We start from the raw sequence: 26,764 nt of genomic DNA, 5'->3' as shown, positions 1-26,764 counted from the left end.
GAGCCAGGACCGCTGGGCACCAAGGGCCGAATCCAGGCTCCTCTGCCCCAGGACCCGAGGTATGCTGTGACTGCGGGAACAGGCAGGACTCCATCCCCTTATTCCCACATGCAGTCACACCCAGACGGGCCCACTTGGAAGGACCCTGCACTTCATTTACGCTCTGCTGTCCTCATCTTGAAATTGTAAGCATGGGCCGGGCGCAGTGGCTCAAGCCTGTAATCCCAGCACTTTGGGAGGCCGAGACGGGCGGATCACGAGGTGAGGAAATCGAGACCATCCTGGCTAACATGGTGAAACCCCGTCTCTACTAAAAATACAAAAAATTAGCCGGGCGAGGTGGCGGGCACCTGTGGTCCCAGCTACTGGGGAGGCTGAGGCAGGAGAATGGCGTGAACCCGGGAGGCGGAGCTTGCAGTGAGCTGAGATCCGGCCACTGCACTCCAGCCCGGGCGACAGAGCGAGACTCCGTCTCAAAAAAAAAAAAGAAATTGTAAGCACATGCCTGTAATCCTACCACTTTGGAAGGCCGAGGCAGGTGGATCACCTGAGGTCAGGAGTTCGAGATCAGCCTGCTGGAGAAACCCTGTCTCTACTAAAAATACAAAAATTAGCCAGACGTGGTGGCAGGCACCTGGAATCCCAGCTACTTGGGAGGCTGAGGCAGGAGAATCACTTGAACCTGGGAGGCAGAGGTTGCAGTGAGCAGAGATCATGCCACTGCACTCCAGCCTGGGTGACAACAGATTCCGCCTCAAAAAAAAAAAAAAAAAAAAAAAAAAATTCTTAGTAACTTTTGAATATTTGAATAAGGGCCTCACATTTTCTCACATTTTCATTCTGTACCAGGCCCCGCAAATGATGTAGCTGGCCCTGCACAACCGCCTTGCTCACCAGTTGCCCAAAGTGACTGACCTGGAAGGATCCTTCAGGCTCTGAAGCCTGCGGTGCTTATGTCTTGGGAACTGCAGTCTTCACTCTGAACAAAGGGCAGCCAGGTGGAAGAGGCTGGGGACAGGCCCAGAGGAACCTCACAGGCTCTGTCTTTCCCTTCCACCTGGTGGGCTGGGCTCCCCTCCAGCAAGCTTGTTTCAGACCAAGGGGTATATTCTCCCAGTGAGGTGACAAAGTCAGGAGGAAGGAAACCTCGGGGCGGGCTGGAGAGCTCTTCGCTGAGCTTGTCCACTGTTCCTGGTGTTCCCACTGTGCAGAGGAAAAGGTGACTCCCCAAGCAGTGAGCTCTCCCGCTTCCCAGCCCAGGCTCTGTCTGCCTTGGCCGAGGCTGGACTGGGCTGGCTGACCGCCTGTGGGCAGCCACGCACCTCAGGATGCTGCACTGCAGCCTGACCCTATAGAAAGCCAAGTCCAAACGCTGCTCATTAACCTCCACCCCCAAGAATCAGGCTGCTTGGCCTTGTCTCTGCTGTGGCCCCAGCACTTGAGCCCTACCTGCCACACTGGGAACTTCAATGGCCAGTTAGGGATGGCATCTAAGCCACCTTTGCAACATTGGCCCTGGAACAGGCTGTTGCATGTGGAGCTCAGCAACTGTTCCTCCAAGTGCCTCAGGACCCGATTCCCTCTCATCATCCCTGGAATAGCTTTTCCTTCTGAGGTGCTCAGGACAGGGGGGACGCAGGCCTCCTGCTCCCAAGAAGCAGAGAAGAGGACATGGGGCTGCAGGGCCAACACAGGGAGAGAGTCCTCCAGAGTCCTCCTCCTGCCACCTGGTCTTTGCAGCTGTGGTCAGCCCTGGAGGCAGGAGACACAGCCCTAGGGTTCTGCGGCAGCGCCTGCCCCCTTCCTCCAAGATGGCATTCTGGGTGCTCTGAGCAAAACTGGACGCTGGCAGGAAGCAGCTCAGCCCCGGCCTTCACCGGAAGGGCAGGCCCCCTCTCCTGACCTGGGGCCTCCCAGGCCCTCCTTTGGCATGTACTGAACTGTTTACGGAACCATCTGTGCCACCAGGCCATCTCCGTCTTCCCTCCCAGGCTGAGATGGAATGGACAGAGCCGCTCTTTGGATCTCCCTGTCCCTGTGCAAGGCCAGGGAAGCAGAGGGCGAGGGAGGAGCTGGCAGGAGCAGCACTGCTTTGGCTCGGCAGCCTGCACCTTCAAAACCAGATAGAACAGGAAAATCGGACTCCAGGACTGGGAGGGCAATGAGTCCAAATGCCCTCCCCCTCCTAGCTCTCACCCAGAAGTCCTCTAAGATGCCAGAATGAGGGCTTTTCATCTTTACTTTCCTCCTGAAACCTGGGACCCCATGAAATTAACAAGGAGCAAGTGAGTACTTCCTGGAGGAAGCTCCACCTCTCAGCTGCTCTGCTTCTCAGGGACATCGACCCCAGCACTACAGGCGCCTGCCACCATGCCCAGCTAATTTTTTCTATTTTTTAGTAGAGACGGGGTTTCACCGTGTTAGCCAGGATGGTCTCGATCTCCTGACCTTGTGATCCGCCCACCTCAGCCTCCCAAAGTGCTGGGATTACAGGCATGAGCCACTGCACCCGGCCTGTGTTTTTGAGACAGAGTTTCACTCTGTTGCCGAGGCTAGGGTGCAGTGGCGCAATCTTGGCTCACGGCAGCCTCCACCTCCCGGGTTCAAGGATTCTCCTGCCTCAGCCTCCTGAGTAGCTGGGACTACAGGCACCCACCACCACACCTGGCTAATTTTTGTATTTTTAGTAGACGGGGTTTAACATAGTTTAACTATGTTATCCAGGTTGGTCTCAAACTCCTGACCTCAAGTGATCCACCCACCTCAGCCTCCCAAAGTGCTGGGATTACAGGCATGAGCCACCGAACCCGGCCCGAGCTTGTCCTTTCCGTCTCCTACAACACCTGGCCCACCCTGAAAGTCACATCTCCCCCCTTCTCCAGTCTCAGGATAAACAACAGCAGCACTTCTCGGAGAAATCTGCACACTGGAGGATACTTTCCAAAGTCCTTTCACATTTTGTAGAGGAACCCTGTGACCTAAGAAGAGCAAATATCTTCACCCCATTTCTCAGATGAGTAAACAGAAGCCCAGGGAGACACAGTTACCTTGCACAAGGCCAGAAGTGGGGATGTAATCAATCCACGCTTGATTCCTAGGCATGGAATCTTTCCAATACCCTAGTGCTCACCCACACTCTCCCCCAGCACTGTTTCTTTAAGTCTGTCAATGTCTAGCCAGCAGCGAAACCCAAACCTTCGTGGAGCCTGAAACAAACATCTGCAACTGTGCTGGAAACAGAAGTCACACAGCAGGCACTGTGTTCAGGTTCAAAGCATATAGCAATGGTATGTGAGCCAGGCATGGTGGCTCACACCTGTAATCCCAGCACTTTGGGAGGCCGAAGTGGGAGGATCATTTGAGGTCAGGAGTTCGAGACCAGCCTGGACAACGTGGTAAAACCCCATCTCTACTAAGGTAAAAAAAATTAGCTAGGTGTGGTGGCACGTGCCTGTAATCCCAGATAGTCGGGAGGCTGAGGCAGGAGAATCGCTTGAACCCAGGAAGCAGAGGTTGCAGCAAGCCAAGATCACACCACTGTACTCCAGCCTAAACAGAGTGAGACTCCGTCTCAAAAAAGAAGAAAGGATGAATGGTGTGTGGAGAGGCCCATCCAGGACCACAACAGCCTGCTTCAGGGGCTGCCTTGGGCTGTTCCCACTTACCAGGCAATTTTAATTTCCTGCACTTTTTTCACCTACATCAAAGATGTATAGGGCCGGGCACAGTGGCTCATGCCTGTAATCCCAGCACAGTGGGAGGCTGAGACAGGCAGATTGCTTGACCCCAGGAGTTTGAGAACAACCTGAGCAATATGGCAAAATCCCATCTCTACTAAAAATATAAAAAATAGCCGGGTGTGGTGATGTGCCTCTGTAGTCCCAGCTACTCATGAGGCTGAAGCAGGAGAATCACTTGAGCTCCAGCGGTTGAGGCTGAAGTGAGCTGAGGTCACTTCACTGCACTCCGGCCTGAGTGAGAGTGAGAACCTCAGGGGGAGACGGGGAGAAGGGGGAGAAGGGGGGGAAGGGGGGAAGGGGGGGAAGGGGGGGAAGGGGGAAGAGAGAGAGAAAGGAAGTCAGGTAGAAAAGAAAAAGAGAAAGAAAAAAGAAAAAGAAAAGAAAGAAAAAGATTGAGAAAGAAGAAAAAAGGAAAGAAAAAAAAAGAGAAAAAGAAAAGAGAACAAGAAAAAAGAAAAGAAAAAGAAAAAAATGCTGCATGGGTTTAAAGACAAGAGGCAACTGAAACTGATTCAAGGCGTGCTGGGAAGTCAGGTGGGCCACCCCTGTGCTTCCCGCGGCCAGATCACCTTCTGGAGGTACCATTGGTTTTGGGCCCCTCTCTCAGCCTTCTCCACCGGAGAAGACAGCTCTACACCAGAGAGTGAGGGTGGGAACCTGCTCACTGCTGTCTGCTCAAGGCTGGGCATGAGGCAGGTGCTCAATAGGGGTCTGGGGAATAAATGAATGAACCATCACAAGGCCAAGCACCTGGAAGCGGGCTGGAGATGCTTGCTCGGGACTCCTGGCTCAGACAGCTCACCAGGTGGAGTTCCTCCTGCATTGCCACAGCTGAGTGCGTGGAGCACGGGTAGGGCAGCTAATGAGCAGGGTCATCATGAATGACAGATGACACCAGGACAGGGGAGGTCAGTAGCCAGATGGGAAGAAAGCAGAATGAAACAGCAGTCAGCCGAGTGCAGTGGCTCAAGCCTGTAATCCCAGCACTTTAGGAGGCAGAAGCAGGTGGATCACCTGAGGTCAGAAGTTTGAGATTAGTCTAGCCAACACGGTGAAACCCCATCTCTACTAAAAATACACAAAATTAGTCGGGTGTGGTGGCACACACCTGTAATCCCAGCTACTCAGGAGGCTAAGGTAGTAGAATCGCTTGGACCCGGGAGGTGGAGGTTGCAGTGAGCCGAGATCGCACCACTGCACTCCCGCCTGGGCAACAGAGCAAGACTAGTCTCCAAAAAAAAAAAAAAAAAAAAATAGGGGCCACATCGATGGAAGGACAATAAAGAAATTGAGTCCAGGCGCAGTGGCTCACATCTGTAATCCCAGCACTTTGGGAGGCCGAGGTAGGTGGATCACCTGAGGTCAGGAGTTCGAGACCAACCTGACCAACATGGAGAAACCCTGTCTCTACTAAAAATACAAAAATTAGCTGGGCGTGGTGGCATATGCCTGTAATCCCAGCTACTCGGGAGGCTGAGGCAGGAGAATCACTTGAACCTGGGAGGCGGAGGTTGTGGTGAGCTGAGATCGCGCCATTGCACTCTAGCCTGGGTAACAAGAGTGAAACTCTCTCAAAAAAAAAAAAAAAAGAAAGAAAGAAAAGAAAAGAAAAAAAAAAGAAAAAGAAAGAAAGAAGAAATTGGGCCAGGCACAGTGGCTCGTGCCTGTAATCCCAGCTCTTTGGAAGAATGAGGTAGGAGGATTGCTTGAGCCCAGGAGTCTGAGGGTGCAGTGATCACGCCATTAAACTCCAGCCTGGGTGACAGAGTGAAGAGCTGTCTCCCCACCCCCATCCCCCAAAAAGAGAAGGTAACTGGGCAAAGAAGTTATTTTTAGTCAAGACTGGCTTTCATCATATTGGTGAGGCTGATCTTGAACTCCTGACCTCAGGTGATCCACCCACCTCGGCCTCCCAAAGCGTTGGGATTACAGGCATGAGCCACGGTGCCCAACCTCGTCTTCTCATTTAATCCTCACAACCATCTCACAAAGCAGGTGCTATTAATACCCGCGTCTTACAGAACGGTTAACAGATGTGTCCAGGGCTGCATGGAGAACTTGAGAAAGCAATGAGATCTCACTCCCCTGCCCCGTGACCAATACCCTGTTCCAAGAAGTTAGATGACATCACAGATACTCAGGGCACCGAGATGCAGGCAGGGCCTAGTCCTGCCAGCTCCAGGCCTTGCTGCCTTCATACCAGGCTGCTCTCTACTCACTTCACCCTGCACGGAATGCAATGGTGAGGCCCTGGTCACAACATGGGGCTGACGAAGCCAGCACTGTAGGCTGAGTCCCAGATCAGGTGGCTTTTTTTTTTTTTTTTTCCTGAGACGGAGTTTCAGTCTTATCCAGGCTGGAGTGCAATGGCGCCCTCTCAGCTCACTGCAACCTCTGCCTCCTTGTTCAAGGAATTCTCCTGTCTCAGCCTTCCCGAGTAGCTGGGATTACAAGCGCCTGCCACCACACCTGGCTAGTTTTTGTATTTTTAGTAGAGACGGGGTTTCATCACATTGGTCAGGCTGGTGATCCGCCCACCTCGGCCTCCCAAAGTGCTGGGATTTACAGGCGTGATTCACCGCGCCCGGCCGTTGTTGTTGTTTTTTTTTTTTTTTTTTTTTTGAGGAGTCTCACTCTGTCATCCAAGCAGGAGTGCAATGGTGGTCTTGGAGTGCAGGCTTGTCTTGAACTCCTGACCTCAGGTGATTTGCCCACCTCGGCCTCCCAAAGTGCTGGGATTACAGGCGTGAGCCACCACGCCCAGCCCAAGGTGGCTTATTGCAGTGGGTGTGAGCCATTATTCTGGTACCCCACATCTGAACGTCCTTCCCGTGTTACAGGTGTCCCCAGACTTTGAGACAGAGCTTGCCTTACCTGAAAGAAGCTGAAAATGACCTTTTTTCTGCCTCCCTTCCCTGGCCTCCCTTGCGGCTTGGGCCTGGGTACTGACTTAGCTCTTCCAATCAGACACATACACCCAACTTTGTTTTTTGAGACAAGATCTCACTCTGTCACCCCGGCTGGAGTATAGTGGCACAATCTCCCACCTCAGGCTCCTGAGTAGCTGGGACTACAGGCGTGCCACCATGCCCACTAATTTTTGTATTTTTTGTATAGATGGCGCTTCACTATGTTGCCAGGCTAGGCTCAAGTGATCCTACTGCCTCAGCCTCCCAAAGTGCTAGGATTACAGGCATGAGCCACCGTGTCCAGCCTGTTTCGTTTTTAAGAGACAGAGGGCCGGGCGCGGTGGCTCAAGCCTGTAATCCCAGCACTTTGGGAGGCCGAGACAGGCGGATCACGAGGTCAGGAGATCGAGACCATCCTGGCTAACACGGTGAAACCCCGTCTCTACTAAAAATACAAAAAAAACTAGCCGGGCGAAGTGGCGGGCGCCTGTAGTCCCAGCTACTCGGGAGGCTGAGGCAGGAGAATGGCGTAAACTCGGGAGGCGGAGCTTGCAGTGAGCTGAGATCTGGCCACTGCACTCCAGTCCGGGCGACAGAGCGATACTCCGCCTCAAAAAAAAAAAAAGAGACAGAGGTCTTACTCTGTCACCCAGGCTGGAGTGTAGTGGTGTGATCATAGCTCACTTTAGGCTTGAACTCCGGGGCTCAAGTGATTCTCCCACTTCAGCCTCTCAATAGCACGCCACCATGCCCAGCTATTTTTTTTTTTTTTTCTTATTTTTTGGCTAGATGGGGTCTCACCCTGTTGCCCAGGCTGGTCTCAAACTCCTGTTCTCAAGTGATCCTCTTGCCTTGGCCTCCCAAAGTGCTGGGATTATAGGCATGAGCCACCGCACCTGGCCTTCACTTTGAATTAAAGTGGCAGACAGGAAGAAGCATCATCTCAACAATTGATGGTGACAGCGGCAGCGACTACATCCAGCTTTCACAGGTGGCAGCTTCTGTCCCCCTTCGGGGGTGCCAATTGTAGCTTCTGTGCCAGCACAGGGGTCTTCATCCGGCCAGCTTTGCCCAATGGCCTCTTCCAGATTTGATTTTCTGACCCTTTCAGAGCTCCTGGGAACTAGCCAGTACCTCTGACAAACTCCTTTTCTGCGTAGAGTTGCCAGAATTTTCTGTTGCTTAAAACTAAGAACCTATATTCTCAGAAAAACAGGACCAGGACTGGGCAGAGCAAGAAGCCCCGAAGGAAATAGGAGAAATTGAAGGCTGGAAAGTGGCCAGAGGACAGTGAAAATCCAGCCAGTATTAAGGGACAGGACACCAGCAGCCCCATGGCGCACCCTGGCAAGACAGCTAATCCCACTGTCCCCTGGAACAAAGCACCCATCAAAGGCAAGGCTGTGGGGGACCTAACGCCTCCTGCTATAGAAGAGGATAAAAACTACACTGAAGTCACTATCTCCCGGGCAGGGCGGTCATGTTAACAGCGCCACACAGCTTAAATGAAAAGAGACGAGCTCAGAATCAAATTCTTGGCTTGCCGGGCGCGGTGGCTCAAGCCTGTAATCCCAGCACTTTGGGAGGCCGAGACGGGCAGATCACGAGGTCAGGAGATCCAGACCATCCTGGCTAACACGGTGAAACCCCATCTCTACTAAAAAAAATACAAAAAATTAGCCGGGCGAGATGGCGGGCGCCTGTAGTCGCAGCTACTCGGGAGGCTGAGGCAGGAGAATGGCGGGAACCCGGGAGGCGGAGCTTGCAGTGAGCTGAGATCCGGCCACTGCACTCCAACCTGGGAGACAGAGCGCGACTCCATCTCAAAAAAAAAAAAAAAAAAAAAAAAAAAAATTATTGGCTCAAGGCATGGTTAGAAAACCGGAGTGTGCCTGGCCAAAATGGCGAAACCCTGTCTCCACTACAAATACAAAAATTAGCTTGGTGTGGTGGCGGGCGCGTGTAATCCCAGGTACTCAGGAGGATACTCAGGCTTGTACCCCGGGAGGCGGAGGTTGCAATGAGCCGAGATTCCGCCACTGCACTCCAACCTGGGCAACAAGAGCAAATCTCCATCTCAAAAAAAAAACAAAAAAACAAACCCGAGACTGGGCAATTTATACAGTAAAGAGGTTTAATTGACTCACAGTTCCGCACGGCTGGGGAGGCTTCAGGAAACGTACAACCGTGGATGAAGGGGAAGCAGAAACCTCCTCCACTGGACAGTCAGGAGGGCGTGAGCGTGAGAATGTGGAACTGCCATGCTTTAAAACCATCAGATCTCGTGAGAACTCACTCACTGTCACGAGAACAGCATGAGGGAAACTGCCCCCATGATGCAAGTACCTCCACCTGGTCCATCCCTCGACACGTGCGGATTATAATTTGAGATGAGATCTGGTTGGGGACACAAAGCCTAACCATATTGGTGGGAGGGATGGCAGTTATTTTCAGGGTGGGCTGTATCCTCTTCCTCCAGCCTACATCTCCTGCTTCCCAAGCTGGTCACCTGGATGCCCTGGGTGACCTGAGAAGCCAGGTGCTAAAGATGTCAGGACCTCAGTCGGGCTGGGTTCCCCCTTCTCCATTTCACTTGAGGGAGGAAGAGACTTTCATGAGCAAGAGCTAGCCGGCAGCTAGAATTTCCCTATAATGACCCTGCCGCAAAGGAGCAAAGGAGTCTTCTTATAAGCCCCACCCCTCATTTTCTCCAGAATTAAATAACAAGTCAGATCCTTGCAAATCTAGGAGGGTACTGAATCATCAAAAAACTCCAGGGAGAAGATACTGAATCACCAAAAGAAACAAAAGATTTTGCTAATTGATATTGGCTTACAGTATATGGTTGGCTAAAATTTTTTTTTACTTGATATTGGCAAAAATCTGGGAAGCTGATCTGAGAATGAATTCTGAGGGTGCAGGACGGGCGAAGAGGAAGGGGATGTTAGATAGGGATGAATGTACTGATATTGAGGATTCCACAGGGACAGCTTGAGAAGCTGGGATTACAGGCGTGAGCCACTGCATTAATGTAGTACTTTCTTCTTCTTTTTTTTTTTTTTTTTGAGACGGAGTCTCACTGTGTCTCCCAGGCTGGAGTGCACTGGCACAATCTTGGCTCACTGCAAGCTCTGCCTCCCGGATTCACGCCATTCTCCTGCCTCAGCCTCCCCAGCAGCTGGGACTACAGGCGCCCACCACCAGGCCTGGCTAATTTTTTTGTATTTTTTTAGTAGAGACGGGGTTTCACCGTGTTAGCTGGGATAGTCTCGATCTCCTGACTTCGTGATCCACCTGCCTCGGCCTCCCAAAGTGTTGGGATTACAGGCGTGAGCCACCGCACCCGGTCTAATGTAGTACTTTAAATGCTGAAATCAGGACAGTGCCAGGCAAACTCGGACAACTGGTCAACCTAGCTGTTAAGTAACTAACTTGCTCTAAATCAGTTATTAAGCAGCAGGCCCTGTATCCAAATCCAGGTGGGCTGACTTCAGACTCAAAATTGTTTGCTTTTGCCAGTGGTTCTCAATCTTGAGCATGCAAACCTGGAGGCCGTGTTAAAATTCAGATAGCCCCCTCTTCAGGGTCTACAATTCAGTAGGTTGGGGCAGCCTAGAATTTGCCTAACAAGCTCTCTGGTGATGCTGACACTGCCGGACTAGGAACCAACTAAGAAGATCTTTGTACTCGTCTTTTTCACCTCCAGATAAGGACTTTTTAACTTTTATTTTGTGAGACAAGGTCTCAATCTCTCTCTCAGGCTGAAATACAGCTTATGATCATGGTTCACTGCAACCTCAAACTCTTGGGCTCAAGCAATCCCCTGCCTCAGCAATACAAATGAACATATTGGAGGCCAGGTGTGAGACTCCACCTCAAAAAAAAAAAAAAAAAAAAAAAAGTAAAGCAATAGGGCTGGGTGGGGTGACTCATGCCTATAATCCCAGCACTTTGGGAGGCCGAGGCGGGCAGATCACAAGGTCAGGAGATAGAGACGGTCCTGGCTAACACAGTGAAACCCCATCTCCACTAAAAATACAAAAAATTAGCCAGGCATGGTGGTGGGCGCCTGTAGTCCCAGCTACTGGGGAGGCTGAGGCAGGAGAATGGGGTGAACCGGGGAGGCGGAGCTTGCAGTGAGCTGAGATCCGGCCCCTGCACTCCATCCTAAGTAAAGAAATAAAACAATGGCTACTCCATAAAGCAGCCTCCAGGGCTGCTGGTTGCTCATTTTTATGGTTATTTCTTGATGATATGCTAAACAAGGGGTGGATTATGCATGCCTCCTCTTTTTGACCATGTAGGGTAACATTCTGGTGTCCCCACGGCATTGTAAGCGGTCATGGCGCTGGTGGGAGTGTAGCAGTGAGGATGTCCAGAGGTCATTCTCATCGGCATCTTGGTTTTGGTTGGTTTTGGCCGGCTTCTTTACTGCTTTACTGCCAACCTCCCATCTCATCCTGTGACTTAGAAATGCCTCAACCGTCTGGGAACGCAGCCCAGTAGGTCTCAGTCTCATTTTACTCAGCGCCTACTCAAGATGGAGTTGCTCTGGTGCAAAGGCCTCTGACAGAAGCTAAACACAGGTGGGGGCTTTCTAAGAAGCAGATCCAATGCCTACTGCCCTTCCTCACTCCCCTAATAGATGTAGGGCACCACGTAATTGTACAGACTGAGGGACATACTCTGGGTGAGAAGAGCTTACCCTATCAAGGAAAAGTAAGTTCCCAGATGAAACACCCCAGATACAAACGTATTGTAAGTCAGGCTTTGTAAGTTTTCCAAAACTCACTACAGGGGTCCCCTTTGAGGTGCAGAATCTTCCTGTATCACAATAATCATGATTCCTTTGCCAAGGCCTTTTGATGTCATGGTCCGTGTTTTCCTCCGGATCCTTGGGCATGCGGAGGCAGAAGCAGAGCCTAGCAGAGTGAGCGACAAACGCAAGGGAGGCTGCAGCGGGGAGGGAGCGAGGGCGGCCCAGGGCCCAGCCAGGCGGGAGCCGCGGAAGAGGAGGACCAGCCAGCCAAGGGCGGGCGGCTCCAGAAGAGGCCCGGGACTCCCCAGTTTCCCAGCCTCTCGCACCCCACGCGGATCCCTGCCCCGACGCTGATTCAGGGGATCAAAGCTTCGGAATGGGGCAGACCGCGGCGGTGACTGGAGGCACCCCCGTTTCTCTGGGTGTGGCCTGCGGACCCCCTCGGAAGCAGGTCGTCCCGCACCGGTGTCTGCCCCCGGGCCCCAGGGACACCTGCACCCGCCCCACTCACGACGGCGTGTCCGGTCCCCAACCAGGCGTGGGCCGGGGTGCGAAGGTCGCGGTTCGGCCGCCCAGCCCGTGCTGTCCCCACCGCCCCCAGGCTTCGGGCAGCGCGCGCCCGGGCCACCCACCTCCCGCGGGCATGCGCAGGGCGGCCTCTCCCGACGCTGCGGCCGCGGCCTGGGAGGGCTGAGCGCCTTCGGGGGCGGTAGAGAGAGCTGGAGGCATCTGTGTGATCGCCCCGCTTAGGTCCGCGCTGAGTCGGGACGCAGCACAGCTGCCCGCGCCCGCTTGGACAGGCGAAGCCCTGGGAAGCAGTGGGAGAAGGAAAGACTGGGCCGGCGCCGGGCCGTGCGCCTGGAACCCCAGCGCTTTGGGAGGCCCACGATGGCGGATCGCTTGAGCCCAGGAGTTCGGGACCAGCCTGAGCAACACGGTGCCACCCCGTCTCTACAAAAAACACAAAAATTAGTGTGGCGCGGCAGTGTGGACCTGTGGTCCCAGCTACTTGGGAGGCTGAGGCAGGAGGATCGCTTGAGCCTGGGAGTTCGAGGCTGCAGTGAACCCTGATTGCATCCCTGCACTCCAGCCTGGGCGACAGAGCGAGACCCTGTCTCAAAAAGAAAAATAAATAAATAAACGACAGCCAGACTCACTGGATTTGACTCCCAGCTGTGTGATCTTGTGCAAGTCAATCTCTCTGTGCCTCAGTTCTTCAGCTGTAAACTGGGATAGTGATAACTTCTTGTGCAGTGGCGTCTGAGGAGCTGGGTGAGGGAGCGGGACTGCACAGATTCTGACCACCATCGGTCCAGGTGCGATGACACTCCGCCAGTGGGGGCAAGACACATGCGTGGTCTCCCAGACATCCGGAGCAGCTTCCATTAATACCCTGCCTGCCTGGGCCCAGCCATGAGAACTGCCCCTCGCCGAGGCAGAGTCTGGTCTTCCTCTTCTTGGGGAGCCCCAGAACTTCCAGAGAGTGTCCTGGACCATGAAGGCGACCAGGAAAGGGAATAGGTGGGTGGAGGCCTCTGCAGTGAAGCCTCAGGCCCCCTCTGGTCTCTCCAGGGTGGTCCTGGATCATCTGAATTTCCCTTTGAAATGAGCATGCACAGGTTCAGCTGATTCACAACTTAGTTTAATACCGAGTGGGGTTCATGCCACAGGGAAGCTCCGCTGCCCCACAGGGCCTGGGCCAGTTAGAAGAGAGCAGCCTCTTTGGACCACTGGCGGGGTCTTCTCCTTCAGCATCTAATACTCACTCCCTGGCCCCCACTGGCCTCCATGCCTCTCTCTGCCCAACTTCCAGCATTGTGCAAGGTCTAAGACCTCTTTGGACATGAGGCATGTGGTCTTAACCTGGCCCTTGTTCCAGACAGGTGGGCAGACAGGTAAGCAGAGCCGGTGCACCCAGGGCAGGCGAGGGAGCCGTGTGGCCAGGCCTCAGGACCCTGGACCCCACCGGGAGATGTGCTCCTGGGCTGGAAGGAAGCAGAAGAGAGCAGGGCCCGATGGCAGCCCAGGCAGTCCCAAAATGGGGGCCCTGCTGCACTCAGCCTGGAAGTGCCCATGGCCGTGGCTCCTGTGATGCTCCCGACCTTCCTAGCAGGGGCTGCTGGGAGCTGGTGCCATGCCAGGTTTCACCTCTGCCTCCACCATAGTTCATGGGGCTCCCAGGAACACCAAGGAACCCAACAGGTTCCCAGGCAGTAGCTTTCATGACAGGAGGAGAGGGTCCTTGGAGAAATTCCCTGCAGAGCTGCAGCTCTAGTCCTGCCTGTGTGGCCTTGCTGTGTGATGCTGGGCCTGTCGCTGCCCCTCTGGGCTCAGGAGCCCACAGGTACAAGGCCCTGAGCAGGGCATCCTCCCTGGCCCCGTGTGCCCAGACCCGCCCTGAACCTGCCACCTAGATACCCTTGCAGGCTGGACCGGGTCAGCAGCACCCCCAGGGACAGGGATCAGAGAAGGGGAGCCTCAGGAAAGCCCTCACCAAACTGGCAGATGTAACGGTTTCGGGTTTTGCAGCGCTGGTCGTTCCAGTTGAAGGCAGCTGATGCCTGCAGCTCCACGCAGTTGCCAAACCTGCAGGCCAGGGTGTGGTGCTCAGGAGGGAAGAGTGGAGTCAGGGGTCTGGGAGAGGCCTAAACTCTCCAGCCATCAGGACCCTGCATCTCAGGGGCTCCAGGGCCCCCACCTGCAGATGGGGCTGCTGGGAACCAGGCCCATCCCCGAGCCCCCATCCCTGCTTCCCAGACCACTTCTCAGGGAAGCCCCTTCCTGGGGTGGGAGCTCTGCCTACCCCATGGCAGCCACGCCAGCCTGTGGGGACGGTGTGGACTGGAATAGACAGCCCCACTTGAGAGGTATACCTGGGAACCCAACAAGGCCGACTACCTCCAGGCAATAGGCCAGGGGCACAGGCCGGCTGCCGGCAAGGAGGGCTGGCTAAAATCACTGGAGCCCTTGGTGGCCTGGCAGCAGGACCACCTCCACCCCGGCCCTGGGCATTCCTGGGCTTTGAAGAGCAGGGTGGGGCCACATGACCAGAGGGTTCTTGGTCCAGGATGGCTGGTGGGTCCGCAGGTGCGGGGTTGTATTGTGAATGACTGCAGGGGGCGTGACAGCTAAGGAATGCTGGCGTCAGTGTAACTGATGCAGGCAGAGGGCACGCGGAGGGAGGGGTGAGTGGATGAGAGTTGGAGGGATGGAGTCACAGCCAGGGGACACTGGGGATGGACAGATGGATGGAGGCTTCCTGGGCCCCTCTCTCCCACGTGACATGCCTTCCAGCTTGCATCTCCCTCACCACAGCACTGGCCCACACCAGCTGTGCCCACAACTCTCTGGCACCTGGGCAGGCACCAGGGAAGGCTCAGATCTTCAAAGGACCCAGTCAGGCAGCAGGATGGGGTGGGGGGCTCTTCAGTGTAGCCTGGGGGCTCTGCCAGGCAGGCCCGAGTGAGAAGGAGGCCCAGGGGAGGGAGTCACCCCACACTCACCCCTGGTTGTCAGGCTGCCCAAAGGCAAAACTGGTGAAGGCCTGGTGCTCCCCTGTGGCCCAGCGGAAGGAGTCCTTGGCAGTCTTATAGGTGAGCCCTGGGCCGGGATAGTTGAGGCTGGCCCATGGCCAGAGGTCCCCCGGCCCACTCAGACCCTGGAGTCTGCTGCCAGCTGCTTTGCTGGTCCCTCCTGCCAGTGCTGGCAGCCCCCATGTGCTCCCTACCTGGGCCCTCCCCGGGAAAGGGGGTGAGCAGCCGGCCCCGCTCTGGGCTCCAGGCCCTTACCACACCCTCGCCATCTGCTGGCAGCTGCCACAGCCCAGGGTTCCTGCAGCAGGGTGGGGCATCACAATCCCTTACTCGCCACACCCCCAATCAGCCGGGCACTCACCGATCCAGAAGTTCCTGGTCTTGAAGTCACTGTCAGTCACCTCGTTGGTGGTCTCCAGGCGGCCCAGGTAGAAGGCGAGGATATCCTGCACTTTCTGGCTCTTGATCTGTGCCAGCACCCCACCTTTCCTCTGTAACCCCAGCCCAGGTCACATAGGCAGGGCTTCGAGGAAGGCTGCCCCTTCCTGCCACCCCTGCCCATGGCCGAGGATGTCACGTGTGTGTGCTGGCCAGGCTGTCATCACCCCCAGCCTGCACAGTCTCCCTTCCAAGAGCAGGAGTCCCTTCTGTTCACATGTGCTTCTCTTCTCCCTGTGCACAGGGGCCTGACTGGCAGCCCACAGGCCCGGGCAAGGTCTGGCCCCTAAGGATGTTCTGTTTCACCTGCACAGTGTCTTCAATATATCTGAGTTGATTGCCAACCCCAGAAATTAACTGTGGTTTCGAGAGCTGCCAGTGGAAGTCTGAGCTGCTGGTTTTATTGAGCAGCCCCGAGCTCTGGCCACTCTGATCTTGCATTCCCTCCTGCAAGGCAACCAGTGGCTGGAACTCCCTTAGATGGAGGTTGGCCTTGACCTTGGCCCCTCAGGTCAATAAGTGACCTCCTGGCTTCTATAAGCCTCGGAGTCCATGACCCCTGCTTTATGCTGATGAACAGGGTGAGGTCAGAGACATTGAAGAAACCATCTCTCACTCCAGGGTTCCTCCATTAAGACCCTCACTTGAGGCCCGGGGGGGGTCCCTGGGAAGGTTGGGGTGACCGTCACCTGGCATTTCATCCTGGCTCTGTAATAGGTGTCTGCCTCTGAAGACACCATGAAGCAGTCTCCGTCGATCCTCAGGTCACAGGTGTGGAAGGGAAAATGCACCTTGGCTGGGGTAGGGGAGCCTGAGTTTGTGTGTGGACTTCAGAATCGCTGCCCTTTCCTGCCCTGCCAGAGAGCTAAGCTCAGGGTGCCCCTTCCTCCGGCCACCTGCTCCAAAAGAGTGGGTGGTGAGGGTCAGGAGTGTGCTGGTAAGTGTGGAACATTGAGCTTGCTCTCTCTCAAAAGAAAAAAAAAATCCATGGTTTGTAGCATTTGCCAATTTCTTTGGTGTAAATATCCACGCTGTGGCCAGTTTCAAGCTCTCAACATGTTGTCACTGAATTAGTTGGAAAGAGAGGTACACAGTGGGCTCCTGGGAGCTGATGCCCCATTGAAGGGGGCCTTGAGAGGGGCTGGCTCTTTGGGGGCCCTGGGGCAGGACTCACTGGCACACTGGGCTCCCCCGTAGCCGACGTCACAGACACACGAGCACTCCTCCTCCCGAAACCGGCCGTGCACACACTGCAGGCTGCACCGCACTGCCAGGGCAGGGCAGTGGGGCAGAGGCTCAGCCCCCAGCCTTCTGGACCCCATGCTGCCCCCCAAAGGCCTCAAACATCCAGAGAATGCCAACCACAGCAAAAATACCCTCCCAGACAGAACCCTCCCAGACAGAACCCTCCCAGACAGAACCCTCCCAGACAGAACCCTCCCAGACAGAACCCTCCCAGACAGAGAATGGCAACCACAGCAAAAATACCCTCCCAGACAGAGCCCACAAAGGCTTCTGATTGCTGGCGTGCCTGGTGTCTTTGGTTTGGTCCCCATTGTAGAGTGAGGCATATTGGAGTTTGGAGGCGACCTGCCCATGGTCACAGAGTGGGTTAGGGTTGAGGGGCAGTGGGGCAGGAATCCACTTCTGGATCCTAATTCTGTCCTCCTCCCAAAGCCTAAGGGGCTGAACCTGATTTCACTGTGAATCTCCTGCACAGCTCAGGGTCTGGCAAACAGCTAGTGCTATGCAGTGGGCAGACTCAGGGAGTACACGGTCAGCACCCCTAACACCCTTGAGACTCAGGAAGTGTAGCAGCCCCAGGACCTGCCACGAGAGCAGAGCTGGGCACACCCAGGCTCCAGTGCCCTCACCTTGGCAGTACCTGCCCGTGTAGCCAGGGGGACAGTGGCAGTGGCAGGTGCTGATGTTGAGACGTCCATGGTTCTGGCAGCTCATGCGACAAGGGTTCCTGGGGACCTCTGGTCAGAGGAGGAGAGGACTCCGAGAAAAGGGTCTCCTCCCAGCAGGCTGGGCAGGAGCCTCCCTGGGTGCTGAGGGTCAGGGCTTCCGGGACAGCCCAGTAGGATGCTGCCACCCCTACCCCAGGGTCACCAGACCGAGCCCCCATGCACTCACCACAGAGCCCCCCTGCGTGGTCCCAGGCTTTGAAGCAGCCCGAGACGCTGGCTGTGCAGAGCGAACACCAGGCGCCCTTCTTATAGGGGACGATTGTCTTCCCGTTGACCTCCCAGTTGCCTCTGTGAGGACAAGCAGGCACCACAGGGTGTGGGAGGGCCTGGCCTTGGGCAAGGCAGTGATGGGTCCCTGCTGCCTGCCCCCCTGACCCCTACAGTTCCTGCGGCCTGGCCAGAGAGTCAGGGAGCTGGGTGAGAGAGAGAGACTCCCTGGGAGAGAAGAGATGACCTGCAAACGAATCCTGGACAAACTCCCTGATACCAGGACCAGTACCCAGGAAGGGGCATCCACAGAGCAGAACCTTCTGCATGGCCACAATCTTCAGCACCCTCTGCCTTTCCTCTCCTCCCCTCTCCCACCAAGGGTGCAGAGGAAGGCGTCAGGGACTTTACTTTCAGGTGGATGGGGCGGCATCTCACCCTCAGTGAAAGCGCCCCTCCCTGCCTCCCAGACATCCCAGCAGAGGGTGTAGCAGGGCTTACCCGGGGGAGTAGGCACAGACAAAGGCTTCTATCGCTGCCTGGCCTGCAGAGCACAGGTGCCGCCCACAGCCGAGCTGGCTTGAGGTGGCCCACACGAGCTACAGGAGATACAGGGGGTCAGAAACCCTATTGTGAACTCTTGGCGAGGGGAACACAGCTTTCACTATCATCCAGGCGGACAGAGGGCTCCCTCACCTCCTCGGGGGCTCAGGAGCAGCAGCTGTCCTGGGCAGGGGTAGAAGCATGGGTGGGAATAGTTCAGGAAGGCTTTTTTATTTATTTTTTATTTTTTTATTTTTGAGATGGAGTTTCACTCTTGTTGCCCAGGCTGCAGTGCAATGGCACGATCTCTGCTCACCACAACCTCCACCTCCTGGGTTCATGCGATTCTCTTGTCTCAATCTCCCGAGTAGCTGGGATTACAGGTGACTGCCACCACGCCTGGCTAATTTTTTTTGTATTTTTAGTAGAGATGGGGTTTCTCCATGTTGGACTGGTCTTGAACTCCCAACCTCAGGTGATCTGCCTGCCTCAGCCTCCCAAAATGCTGGGATTATAGGTGTGAGCCACCATGCCCGGCCCAGGAAGGCTTTCTTAGTTGAGAGGGGAATGGAGAGGGGAGGGCTAGCAGATACCTGAAGGGAGGGGAGATCGTTGATGGGTGGAGGGGACTAGCCAAAAAAAAGACTGGGACATCAAGGGCCTTGTGACTGCATTATGACCACAACATTTCACTTCTTGCACTAGCCCACTCTTTTAAATGTGACTCTGCAGCTTTTTGCAGCAAGCAGAGGTGTCTCTTTCCTTGCTCCTTGAATCTGGCTGGCCCTGTAACTGGTGTTGGCCACCAGAATGCAGTAGAAGTGATATTGAGCCGATTTTGAACTTGGCCTTAAGAGACCTTGCCATTTCTACTCATTCTCATAGAACCATGCTCAGCCACCACATGAACAAGCTCAGTAAAGCCTGGTGGAGGTTGGAAGGCCTCATGGAACACAGATGAACCACTAGAGGCCTTTTTGCACAGCCAGCTCCCAGCCAGGCCCCTAGTTGATTGCAGGCGTATGAGTGGGCCCAACCAAGACCAGAAAACCTCCCTGTTGGCTGGGCGTGGTGGCTCAAGCCTGTAATCCCAGCACTTTGGGAGGCCGAGACGGGCGGATCACGAGGTCAGGAGATCGAGACCATCCTGGCTAACATGGTGAAACCCCGTCTCTACTAAAAAATACAAAAAACAAGCTGGGTGAGGTGGCGGGCGCCTGTAGTCCCAGCTACTCGGGAGGCTGAGGCAGGAGAATGGCGTAAACCCGGGAGGCGGAGCTTGCAGTGAGCTGAGATCCGGCCACTGCACTCCAGCCTGGGCGACAGAGCGAGACTCCGTCTCAAAAAAAAACAAAAAAAACAAAAAACAAAACCTCCCTGCTGAGCCCAACCCAAGTGGCTGACCTTTAGAATGAGCGACAACTTGGAAATAGCACAAATGGCCAATATGTAAGAAAAGTGAAACAAACTCTCTAGTAGAGACTAAAAATTACATGTACAAGCCTGGCTTGTAGCAGGCAGATGTGAACATGTGATCATATACATGTATCCAACACTTATAGAACATGTATTGTTTTTCAGAATGCATGGAACTTCTGCAAACCACAAAGCAAGACCACACATTAGACCACTATGCAAGTTTCAACAAATACCAAAGAATCAACACATCCTACAGGCCATATTCTATGAATTCAGTGCAATGAAATTTAAAGTGAATAATTTACAAGTAAATTAAGAAGATAACATAGTTCAGAAACTTAAAGATACACTTCAAAATCTAAAACAACATCACGGCTAGGTGTGATGGTTCACATCTGTAATCCCAGCACTTTGGGAGGCTGAGTTGGGTGGATCATGTGAGTTCAGAAGTTCAAGATCAGCCTGGTCAACATGGCAAAACCCCTTCTCTAATACAAATTCAAGAAATTAGCCAGGCATGGTGGCATACACCTGTAGTCCCATCTACTTTGGACCTGAGGTGGGAAGATCACCTGAGCCCAGGAAGTTGAGGCTGCGGTGAGCTGAGATTGCACCACTCCACTCCAGCCTGGGCGACAGAGCCAGACTCTGTCTCAAAACAAACAAAGACAACATCATGATTGGAAATAGAAAAAACATCCCTAAATAACAATGAAAACATTAAATATCAAAACTTATTGGATGTAGCTGAAATCGTTTAAAGGGAAATTTATAGCTTTAAATGTATATAGTAGAAACAAAAAAAAGATTTTAAATTAATAATCTAAACATTCATATCAAGAAAATTAGAAACAATAATAGAGGCCAGGCACAGTGGCTCATGCCTGTAATCCCAACAGTTCGGGAGGCCGAGGTGGGTGGATTACCTGAGGTCAGGAGTTCGAGACCAGCCTGGCCAACATGGCAAAACCCTGTCTCTACTAAAAATACAAAAATTAGCCGGGTGTGGTGGTGGGCGCCTGTAATCCCAGCTATTCAGGAGGCTGACACGGGAGAATCTCTTGAACCCGGGAGGAGGAGGTTGTAGTGAGCCGAGATCGCGCCACTGCACTCCAGCCTGGGTGACAGAGCGAGACTCTGACTCAAAAAAACCCAACAAAAACAAAACAAACAAAAACCAACAACAAGAAAACAGGGTTAGGTTTTTCACACCTTTGAGTCTGACAAAACTTAAGGAGCCAGGGCTGGGCACAGTGGCTCACACCTGTAATCCCAACACTCTGGGAGGCCGAGGCGGGCAGATCATGAGGTCAAGAGATTGACATCATCCTGGTTAACATGGTGACACCACGTCTCTACTAAAAAATACCAAAAATTAGCCGGGTGTGGTGGTGGGCGCCTGTAATCCCAGCTATTCAGGAGGCTGACACGGGAGAATCTCTTGAACCCGGGAGGAGGAGGTTGTAGTGAGCCGAGATCGTGCCACTGCACTCCAGCCTGGGTGACAGAGCGAGACTCTGACTCAAAAAAACCCAACAAAAACAAAACAAACAAAAACCAACAACAAGAAAACAGGGTTAGGTTTTTCACACCTTTGAGTCTGACAAAACTTAAGGAGCCAGGGCTGGGCACAGTGGCTCACACCTGTAATCCCAACACTCTGGGAGGCCGAGGCGGGCAGATCATGAGGTCAAGAGATTGACATCATCCTGGTTAACATGGTGACACCACGTCTCTACTAAAAAATACCAAAAATTAGCCGGGTGTGGTGGTGGGTGCCTATAGTCCCAGTTACTTGGGAGGCTGAGGCAGGAGAATGGTGTGAACACAGGAGGCGGAGCTTGCAGTGAGCCGAGATCGTGCCACTGCACTTCAGTCTGGGCGACAGAGCAAGACTCCGTCTCAAAAAAAAAAAAAAAAAATTAAAGAGCCACAAGATCTTTGGGAAGTGGGAACTGGTTTGCTGGTCTGCCCAGTTGGTGTAATCACTTTGGCAACACCTAGTTGTAGGCACATGTTCTTTTTTTTCTGAGACAGGGTTTTACTCCTGCTGGCCAGGCTGGAGTGCAATGGTGCAATCTCAGCTCAGTGCAATCTTCACCTCCCAGGCTCAAGCAATTCTCCTACCTCAGCCTCCCAAGTAACTGGAACTACAGGCACACACCATCACACCCGGGTAATTTTTATATTTTTTGTAGAGGCAGGTTTTTGCCATGTGGCCCAGGCTGGTCTCAAACTCCTGGGCTCAGGCAATCCTCCCACCTTGGCCTCCCAAAGTGCTGGGATTACAGGCGTGAGCCACCACGCCCAGCCTTGTGTAATACTTAAACGTGCACAACACACTTGCATAAGTAGTAGAGGTATTCAATATTGCCTGGGGTTTCGCTTGTGTTTTTCAGTGCCATACCTTAGCACCTGAACAGTGCCTGGTGTGTATAGAAGACCCTCAACAAATATCTGTTGAATGAAGAGAAAAAATGGAAACTTGCTTGGCAGTGATGCTCCTGAACTTCAAGAAGATTCCCTCCAGGGAGGGACAGCAGAGAAAGGGGAGGAGCAGGGCTTTAGTTTAGTAGCATCTTCTAAACCTAGGTAGTGGGTAAGAGTGGGGCCATTTTAAATTTATGTTTGAGGCCAGGCACGGTGGCTCACATGTGTAATGCCAGCACTTTGGGAGGCCCAGACAGGTGGATCACTTGAGGTCAGGGGTTTGAGACCCAGCCTGGCCAACATGGTGAAACCCCATCTCTACTAAAAATACAAAAATTAGCCGGGTGTGGTGGCTCATGCCTGTAGTCCCAGCTACTTGGGAGGCTGAGGCAGAAGAATCACTTGAATCTGGGAGGTGTAGGTTCTAGTGAGCTGCGATCACACCATTCCACTCCATCCTGGGTGACAGAACAAGACTTCGTCTCAAATAAATAAATAAATAAATAAATAAATAAGTTTATGTTTGAAATTATTCATATTTCAGATTGAAAAAAAGTGGTTTAGGCCAGGCGTAGTGGCTCACGCCTATAATTCCAGCACTTTGGGAGGCTGAGGCGGGCAGATCATTTGAGTTCAGGAGTTCGAGACCAGCCTGGCCAACATGGTGAAACCCTATCTCTACTAAAAATACAAAAAAAATGAGCTGGGTGTAGTGGCGTGTACCTGTAATTCCAGCTACTCGGGAGGCTGAGGCACAAGAGTCGCTTGAATCTAGGAGACAGAGGTTGCAGTGAGCTAAGATCATGCCACTGCACTCCAGCCTGGGGTGACAGAGTGAGACCGTGTCTCCAAAAAAGCAAAAATATGGCCGGGCACAGTGGCTCACGCCTGTAATCCCAGCACTTTGGGAGGCTGAGGCGGGCAGATCACTTGAGGCCAGGAGTTCAAGACCAACCTGGCCAACATGGTGAAACTCCATCTCTACTAAAAGTACAAAACCATTAGCCAGGCCTGGTGGCACATGCCTGTAGTCCCAGCTACTCAGGAGGCTGAAGCACAAGAACCACTTGAACCCAGGAGGCGGAGGCTGCAGTGAGCCGAGATGGCGCCACTGCACTGTAGCCTGGGCAACAGAGCAAGACTCTGTCTCAAAAGAAAAAAAAAAAAAAGTAAAACTAAACAAATTGGAGGAAAAGGAATCCCAACATTTAGGACAAACTAGCCTCTTCTGAGATGGCCCAGCAGGAGCCTGTATCTGGGAGCTGGCACGCCGGCCTCACTGCAACACACTCACCTGCGTGTAGTGGGTGCAGGTGGCATTGCGGGCACACTCCCCTGCCACGTGGCTGTACCGCTGCCCCTCTGCAAACCACAGGCTGACCACTTCGACAAAGGACGCTGAGCCCGCGGGCAGCAGCTGCACGTTCCAGCCCACTTGAAAGGTGAGCCACGGGGCAGACACCAGGCTCGGGGTTGGGGTTCCACAGAGGGCTGCCCTGGCTTGAGCCAGTTGGGCCAGGCTTTCACTCCAGTCCTGTGGGGAGCACAAACAGAGACATCTGTGGGAGGCCTTTGACTGCTGGGCCAGGCCTCCCCTACCATCTCTGAGCATCCACCGGGTGCCAGGTCAGGAGGCAAAGAGAGCACTGGATGAGGAGTCCTGCTGGAGGAAGCACTGGTGTTGTCTGATGCGCTCGTCCAGGAGGAGCCCGGCCTCTCAGGACTGAGCCTCCATCTCTGAATCCTGTTGTGGGCATCCTTCAGCCCTGCCCAGGCAGTGGGATGGGCTCCTGCTGTCTTTCTCCCATCTGGTCATGTGAGCAGTGCTCACGCCTTACAGACTGGTTCTGTGTTTGGGCCCTGGCCATTGTCAGAAAGGCTCCCCTACTCCCACCCGGCCATGCTGCCCTCCTGTGATGCAAAACGCCCTACAGCCACGCCTCTCTGCCCTAGTCTCCTGCCCCCGGTACCGCCTCATCGGCTCCCTACCACGCACAGCTGACCCCGCCCCCTCCCTCTTCTTTTTTTTTAAGGCAGAGTCTCACCCTGTTGCCCAGTCTGGAGTGCAGTGGAGCAGTCTCGGCTTACTGCAACCTCCGCCTCCCAGGTTTAAGCGATTCTCCTGCCTCAGCCTCCCAAGTAACTGGATTAGAGCCATGTGACACCACATCTGGCTAATTTTTGTATTTTTAGTAGAGACGGGGTTTCACCACGTTGGCCATACTGGTCTCAAACTGCTAACCTTAGGTGATCTGCTTGTGTCAGCCCCCCAAAGTGCTGGGATTACAGGCCTGAGCCACCGCGCCCAGCCCCTTCCCTCTTCTTAAACAAGGGGCCTGGCAATCGCTACCCCTGGGTGACCTGCTGCAGCCGCCTGATCTCCCGAGACTCTCTGAGCTCATCTGTAATTGGAACAGGGAGGTGCCTGTAGGATAGAACTCACAAGCACTGAGTGGGTGCAGGGTGGGGGGCCCTCAGGGCTGCACCCCAAGCCAACTTTACCCTGCACTAATGTCCATCGGGGTTTTACCTCTGATGAAGGCTGGGGCCAGGAGTTGGGCGCTCCCCAGGGTCCCTCAGCAACCCCACACCTCCACAAGACCTTCAGTCTCCACTGTGTCCAAAGAAGGGGTGCCCCAGAGCCCTAGAGGCCCGGAGGGTGCTCGGGGCCGGGCCATGAGGGAGGCTGAGACATGGAGCTCCATTTGCACCTTTATGGAAATGAAGTTTTCTAGGACTTTGACAAAAGGGCCCTGGAAAGGGTGCCAACTGCCAGTCATCGACCACCGCAGGCCCTCCTGGGGTCCCAGGCAGGAGTACCCACCACGGAGGTCACAGCTGGGAGCAGCCCTAGCGGCACCGGGTCTGAGCCTGAGGAGGGGCAGAGCCACTCAGGGCGGGGGAAAGGGAGCGAAGCGACCTCCCCCATTTAGCCACCCCACCCCCACCTCCTGGGAAACTGACCCTAGAGTGCTCAAGGACGCCACCGGGCCGCCTGCCTCGGAGGAGTTCATGGGAAGCAGCCATGGGGAACCCTCCCGCCCCCACCACCCTGCCCTGGCTCCCTGGCCTGCTAACATGGGCTGGGGCTGCTGGGGTCTCAGACAATGGGGGGCAGCGTTTCTGAGCCCCCAGATGACAGCCCCAACCCAGCAGCCCCAGCCGGGCTGGTGGAGAACACTATACCCCCGATCCCCGGCCCCTGCTGAAAATGTAGACGACTGAGTGAGCAGAGAACATGGGCAAGGCCCGTCCTAGTGGCTCAGATAAGCTCAGGAGGAGGCGCTGGGTCCTTGCACAGAAGCCCCTCCCCAGCCCAGCAGGACCCTCTCCCTCCCTGGCCCGCCCGCCCATCCTGCAGGGCTCCTTCCCTGGAGGAGGAGATCCAGCTCCTCCAGCGGCTCCTGGTCTCCGTGGCAACAAGATGCCAGGGAAGGCCCAAGGTCCTGCCCTTCAGGCAAGTGGGAGCCAAGGGGCCCAACCTCCTGAACTGAGGGTGGGGGGCTTAAGAAGTTGCAGAGACCCCCAGCAACCAGGGCCTTGGTCCCTCACGGCCAAGGTGCCTGGCTGTGCCTGCCCACCCTGGTCAAGTGGAAGAGTGCCTGGACAGGCATGGCCTCCCGAGCTGCCCTCTGGGGTCTGTGCCTCCAGCCACCCCCCTGGCAGAGCCCAGCTGGGTCTGGTACTCACCAGCCTCCGCATGTCAGCCGCAGGGGGCTGGACCCAGCTGCGCAGGCGGTTGTGCAGGGAAAGGAGCAAGAAACTCTCCTTCCTGTTCAGGGCTGGGGTGGGGAGAGAAGGGAGTTCTTTCCATTCTTAGGCAGCCCGAGGATGGGGGCACCTGGACCCAACAGAGCAAAATAAGCACGTGCCCCCACCCTCAGAAAACAAGATAGGAGAGGAGTGTGGTGGGTGCAGGGGACGAGGGGCACAGCGATGCAGCCAGGCTGAGAGAGAGACCAGGTACAGCAGGCGTGGGCTGAGTGCTGGGGTAGGGGTGGCGGGAGGGAACAGGGGTGGGGGCTGGGTGTAGGGGGCCCAGCCCTGGCTCCCAGTAGGCCCCTGTCTGGGGCTCCTCTGGGCCACTGAGTTTCTCCAGGCCCCACCCACAGAATCCCTCCAGCATTCCTCCTTGACCCCAGCCCTGGCCCTCCTTCCTCCTCCTTCCTCCCCAGTCCAGCATCCACCCCTCACCGCTCCCAGGCTGTCCCAGGACTTCCTCATTAAACCACCTGCAGGACTGGCCTGGGGCTCAGACTTCCAGAAGTCTCCTAGCACCCACTCTACAGAGCTCGTAATGGCGCCTCCACCTACCTCCTCACCAGGTGTCCCTTACCTCCGGCCATCGGAGCCTGCTCCTGTAGCTGGGGTGGCCACACCTCTGCCCAGGTGGTGCCAAGGAGGGCCAGGAGCACAGCCAGGAAGTACCCCCGGGCAGGGGAGGTCTCCGAATGCAGCATGGGTCTGTTGGGCCTGTCAGGTGCTCCGAGCACAGCCTGGCTCAGCCACCCGGCTTGTTTCTCAGGCTGGATGGAGCTATTCACAATCTCCAGGAGTCAGGCTGGGCTGCTGGACAAAAGAGGGAGGCTGGTGAGTGAGTAATCAGTGTGTCCAAACAGCCTCCTGTTGGCGCTGGCATGAAAAGAGACGACTCCGGGGGATGCCTGCCTGCTCTGGCCTCAGCCTGGCCAGCCCGCCCCCGACAGCAGGCAGAGTGGCGTGCACTGACCCCGCGGCCCCTGCTAATCATTGTAGGATTATTAGCGCCCTTGGGGAACCCCCAGAGACCCCGCTGATTGGCCCACGGACATTC

The 26,764-nt window shown here is 54.8% G+C and overlaps 1 protein-coding gene across 1 annotated transcript; it reads right to left on the bottom strand.

The window, feature by feature from the left end:
- Positions 1-13,162: 13,162 nt before the first annotated feature.
- Positions 13,163-26,597, bottom strand: CLEC18C (C-type lectin domain family 18 member C). Its single transcript, XM_010382954.2, has 12 exons — positions 26,288-26,597; positions 25,642-25,733; positions 23,246-23,485; positions 18,061-18,158; positions 17,519-17,640; positions 17,254-17,361; positions 16,554-16,646; positions 16,069-16,175; positions 15,303-15,432; positions 14,912-15,008; positions 13,903-13,994; positions 13,163-13,393 (listed from the first exon to the last, which is right to left on the bottom strand). The coding sequence occupies exons 1-12, from the start codon at positions 26,409-26,411 to the stop codon at positions 13,356-13,358; spliced, it is 1,341 nt and encodes a 446-aa protein (XP_010381256.2). The 5' UTR covers positions 26,412-26,597; the 3' UTR covers positions 13,163-13,355.
- Between the last annotated feature and the right edge of the window lie 167 nt (positions 26,598-26,764).

The sequence above is a fragment of the Rhinopithecus roxellana genome, chromosome 20 (genome assembly GCF_007565055.1).
Source record: "Rhinopithecus roxellana isolate Shanxi Qingling chromosome 20, ASM756505v1, whole genome shotgun sequence".
NCBI lineage: Eukaryota > Metazoa > Chordata > Mammalia > Primates > Cercopithecidae > Rhinopithecus > Rhinopithecus roxellana.
Note: the sequence above shows the minus strand (reverse complement) of the source record. Positions and strands in the feature narration are given on the sequence as shown.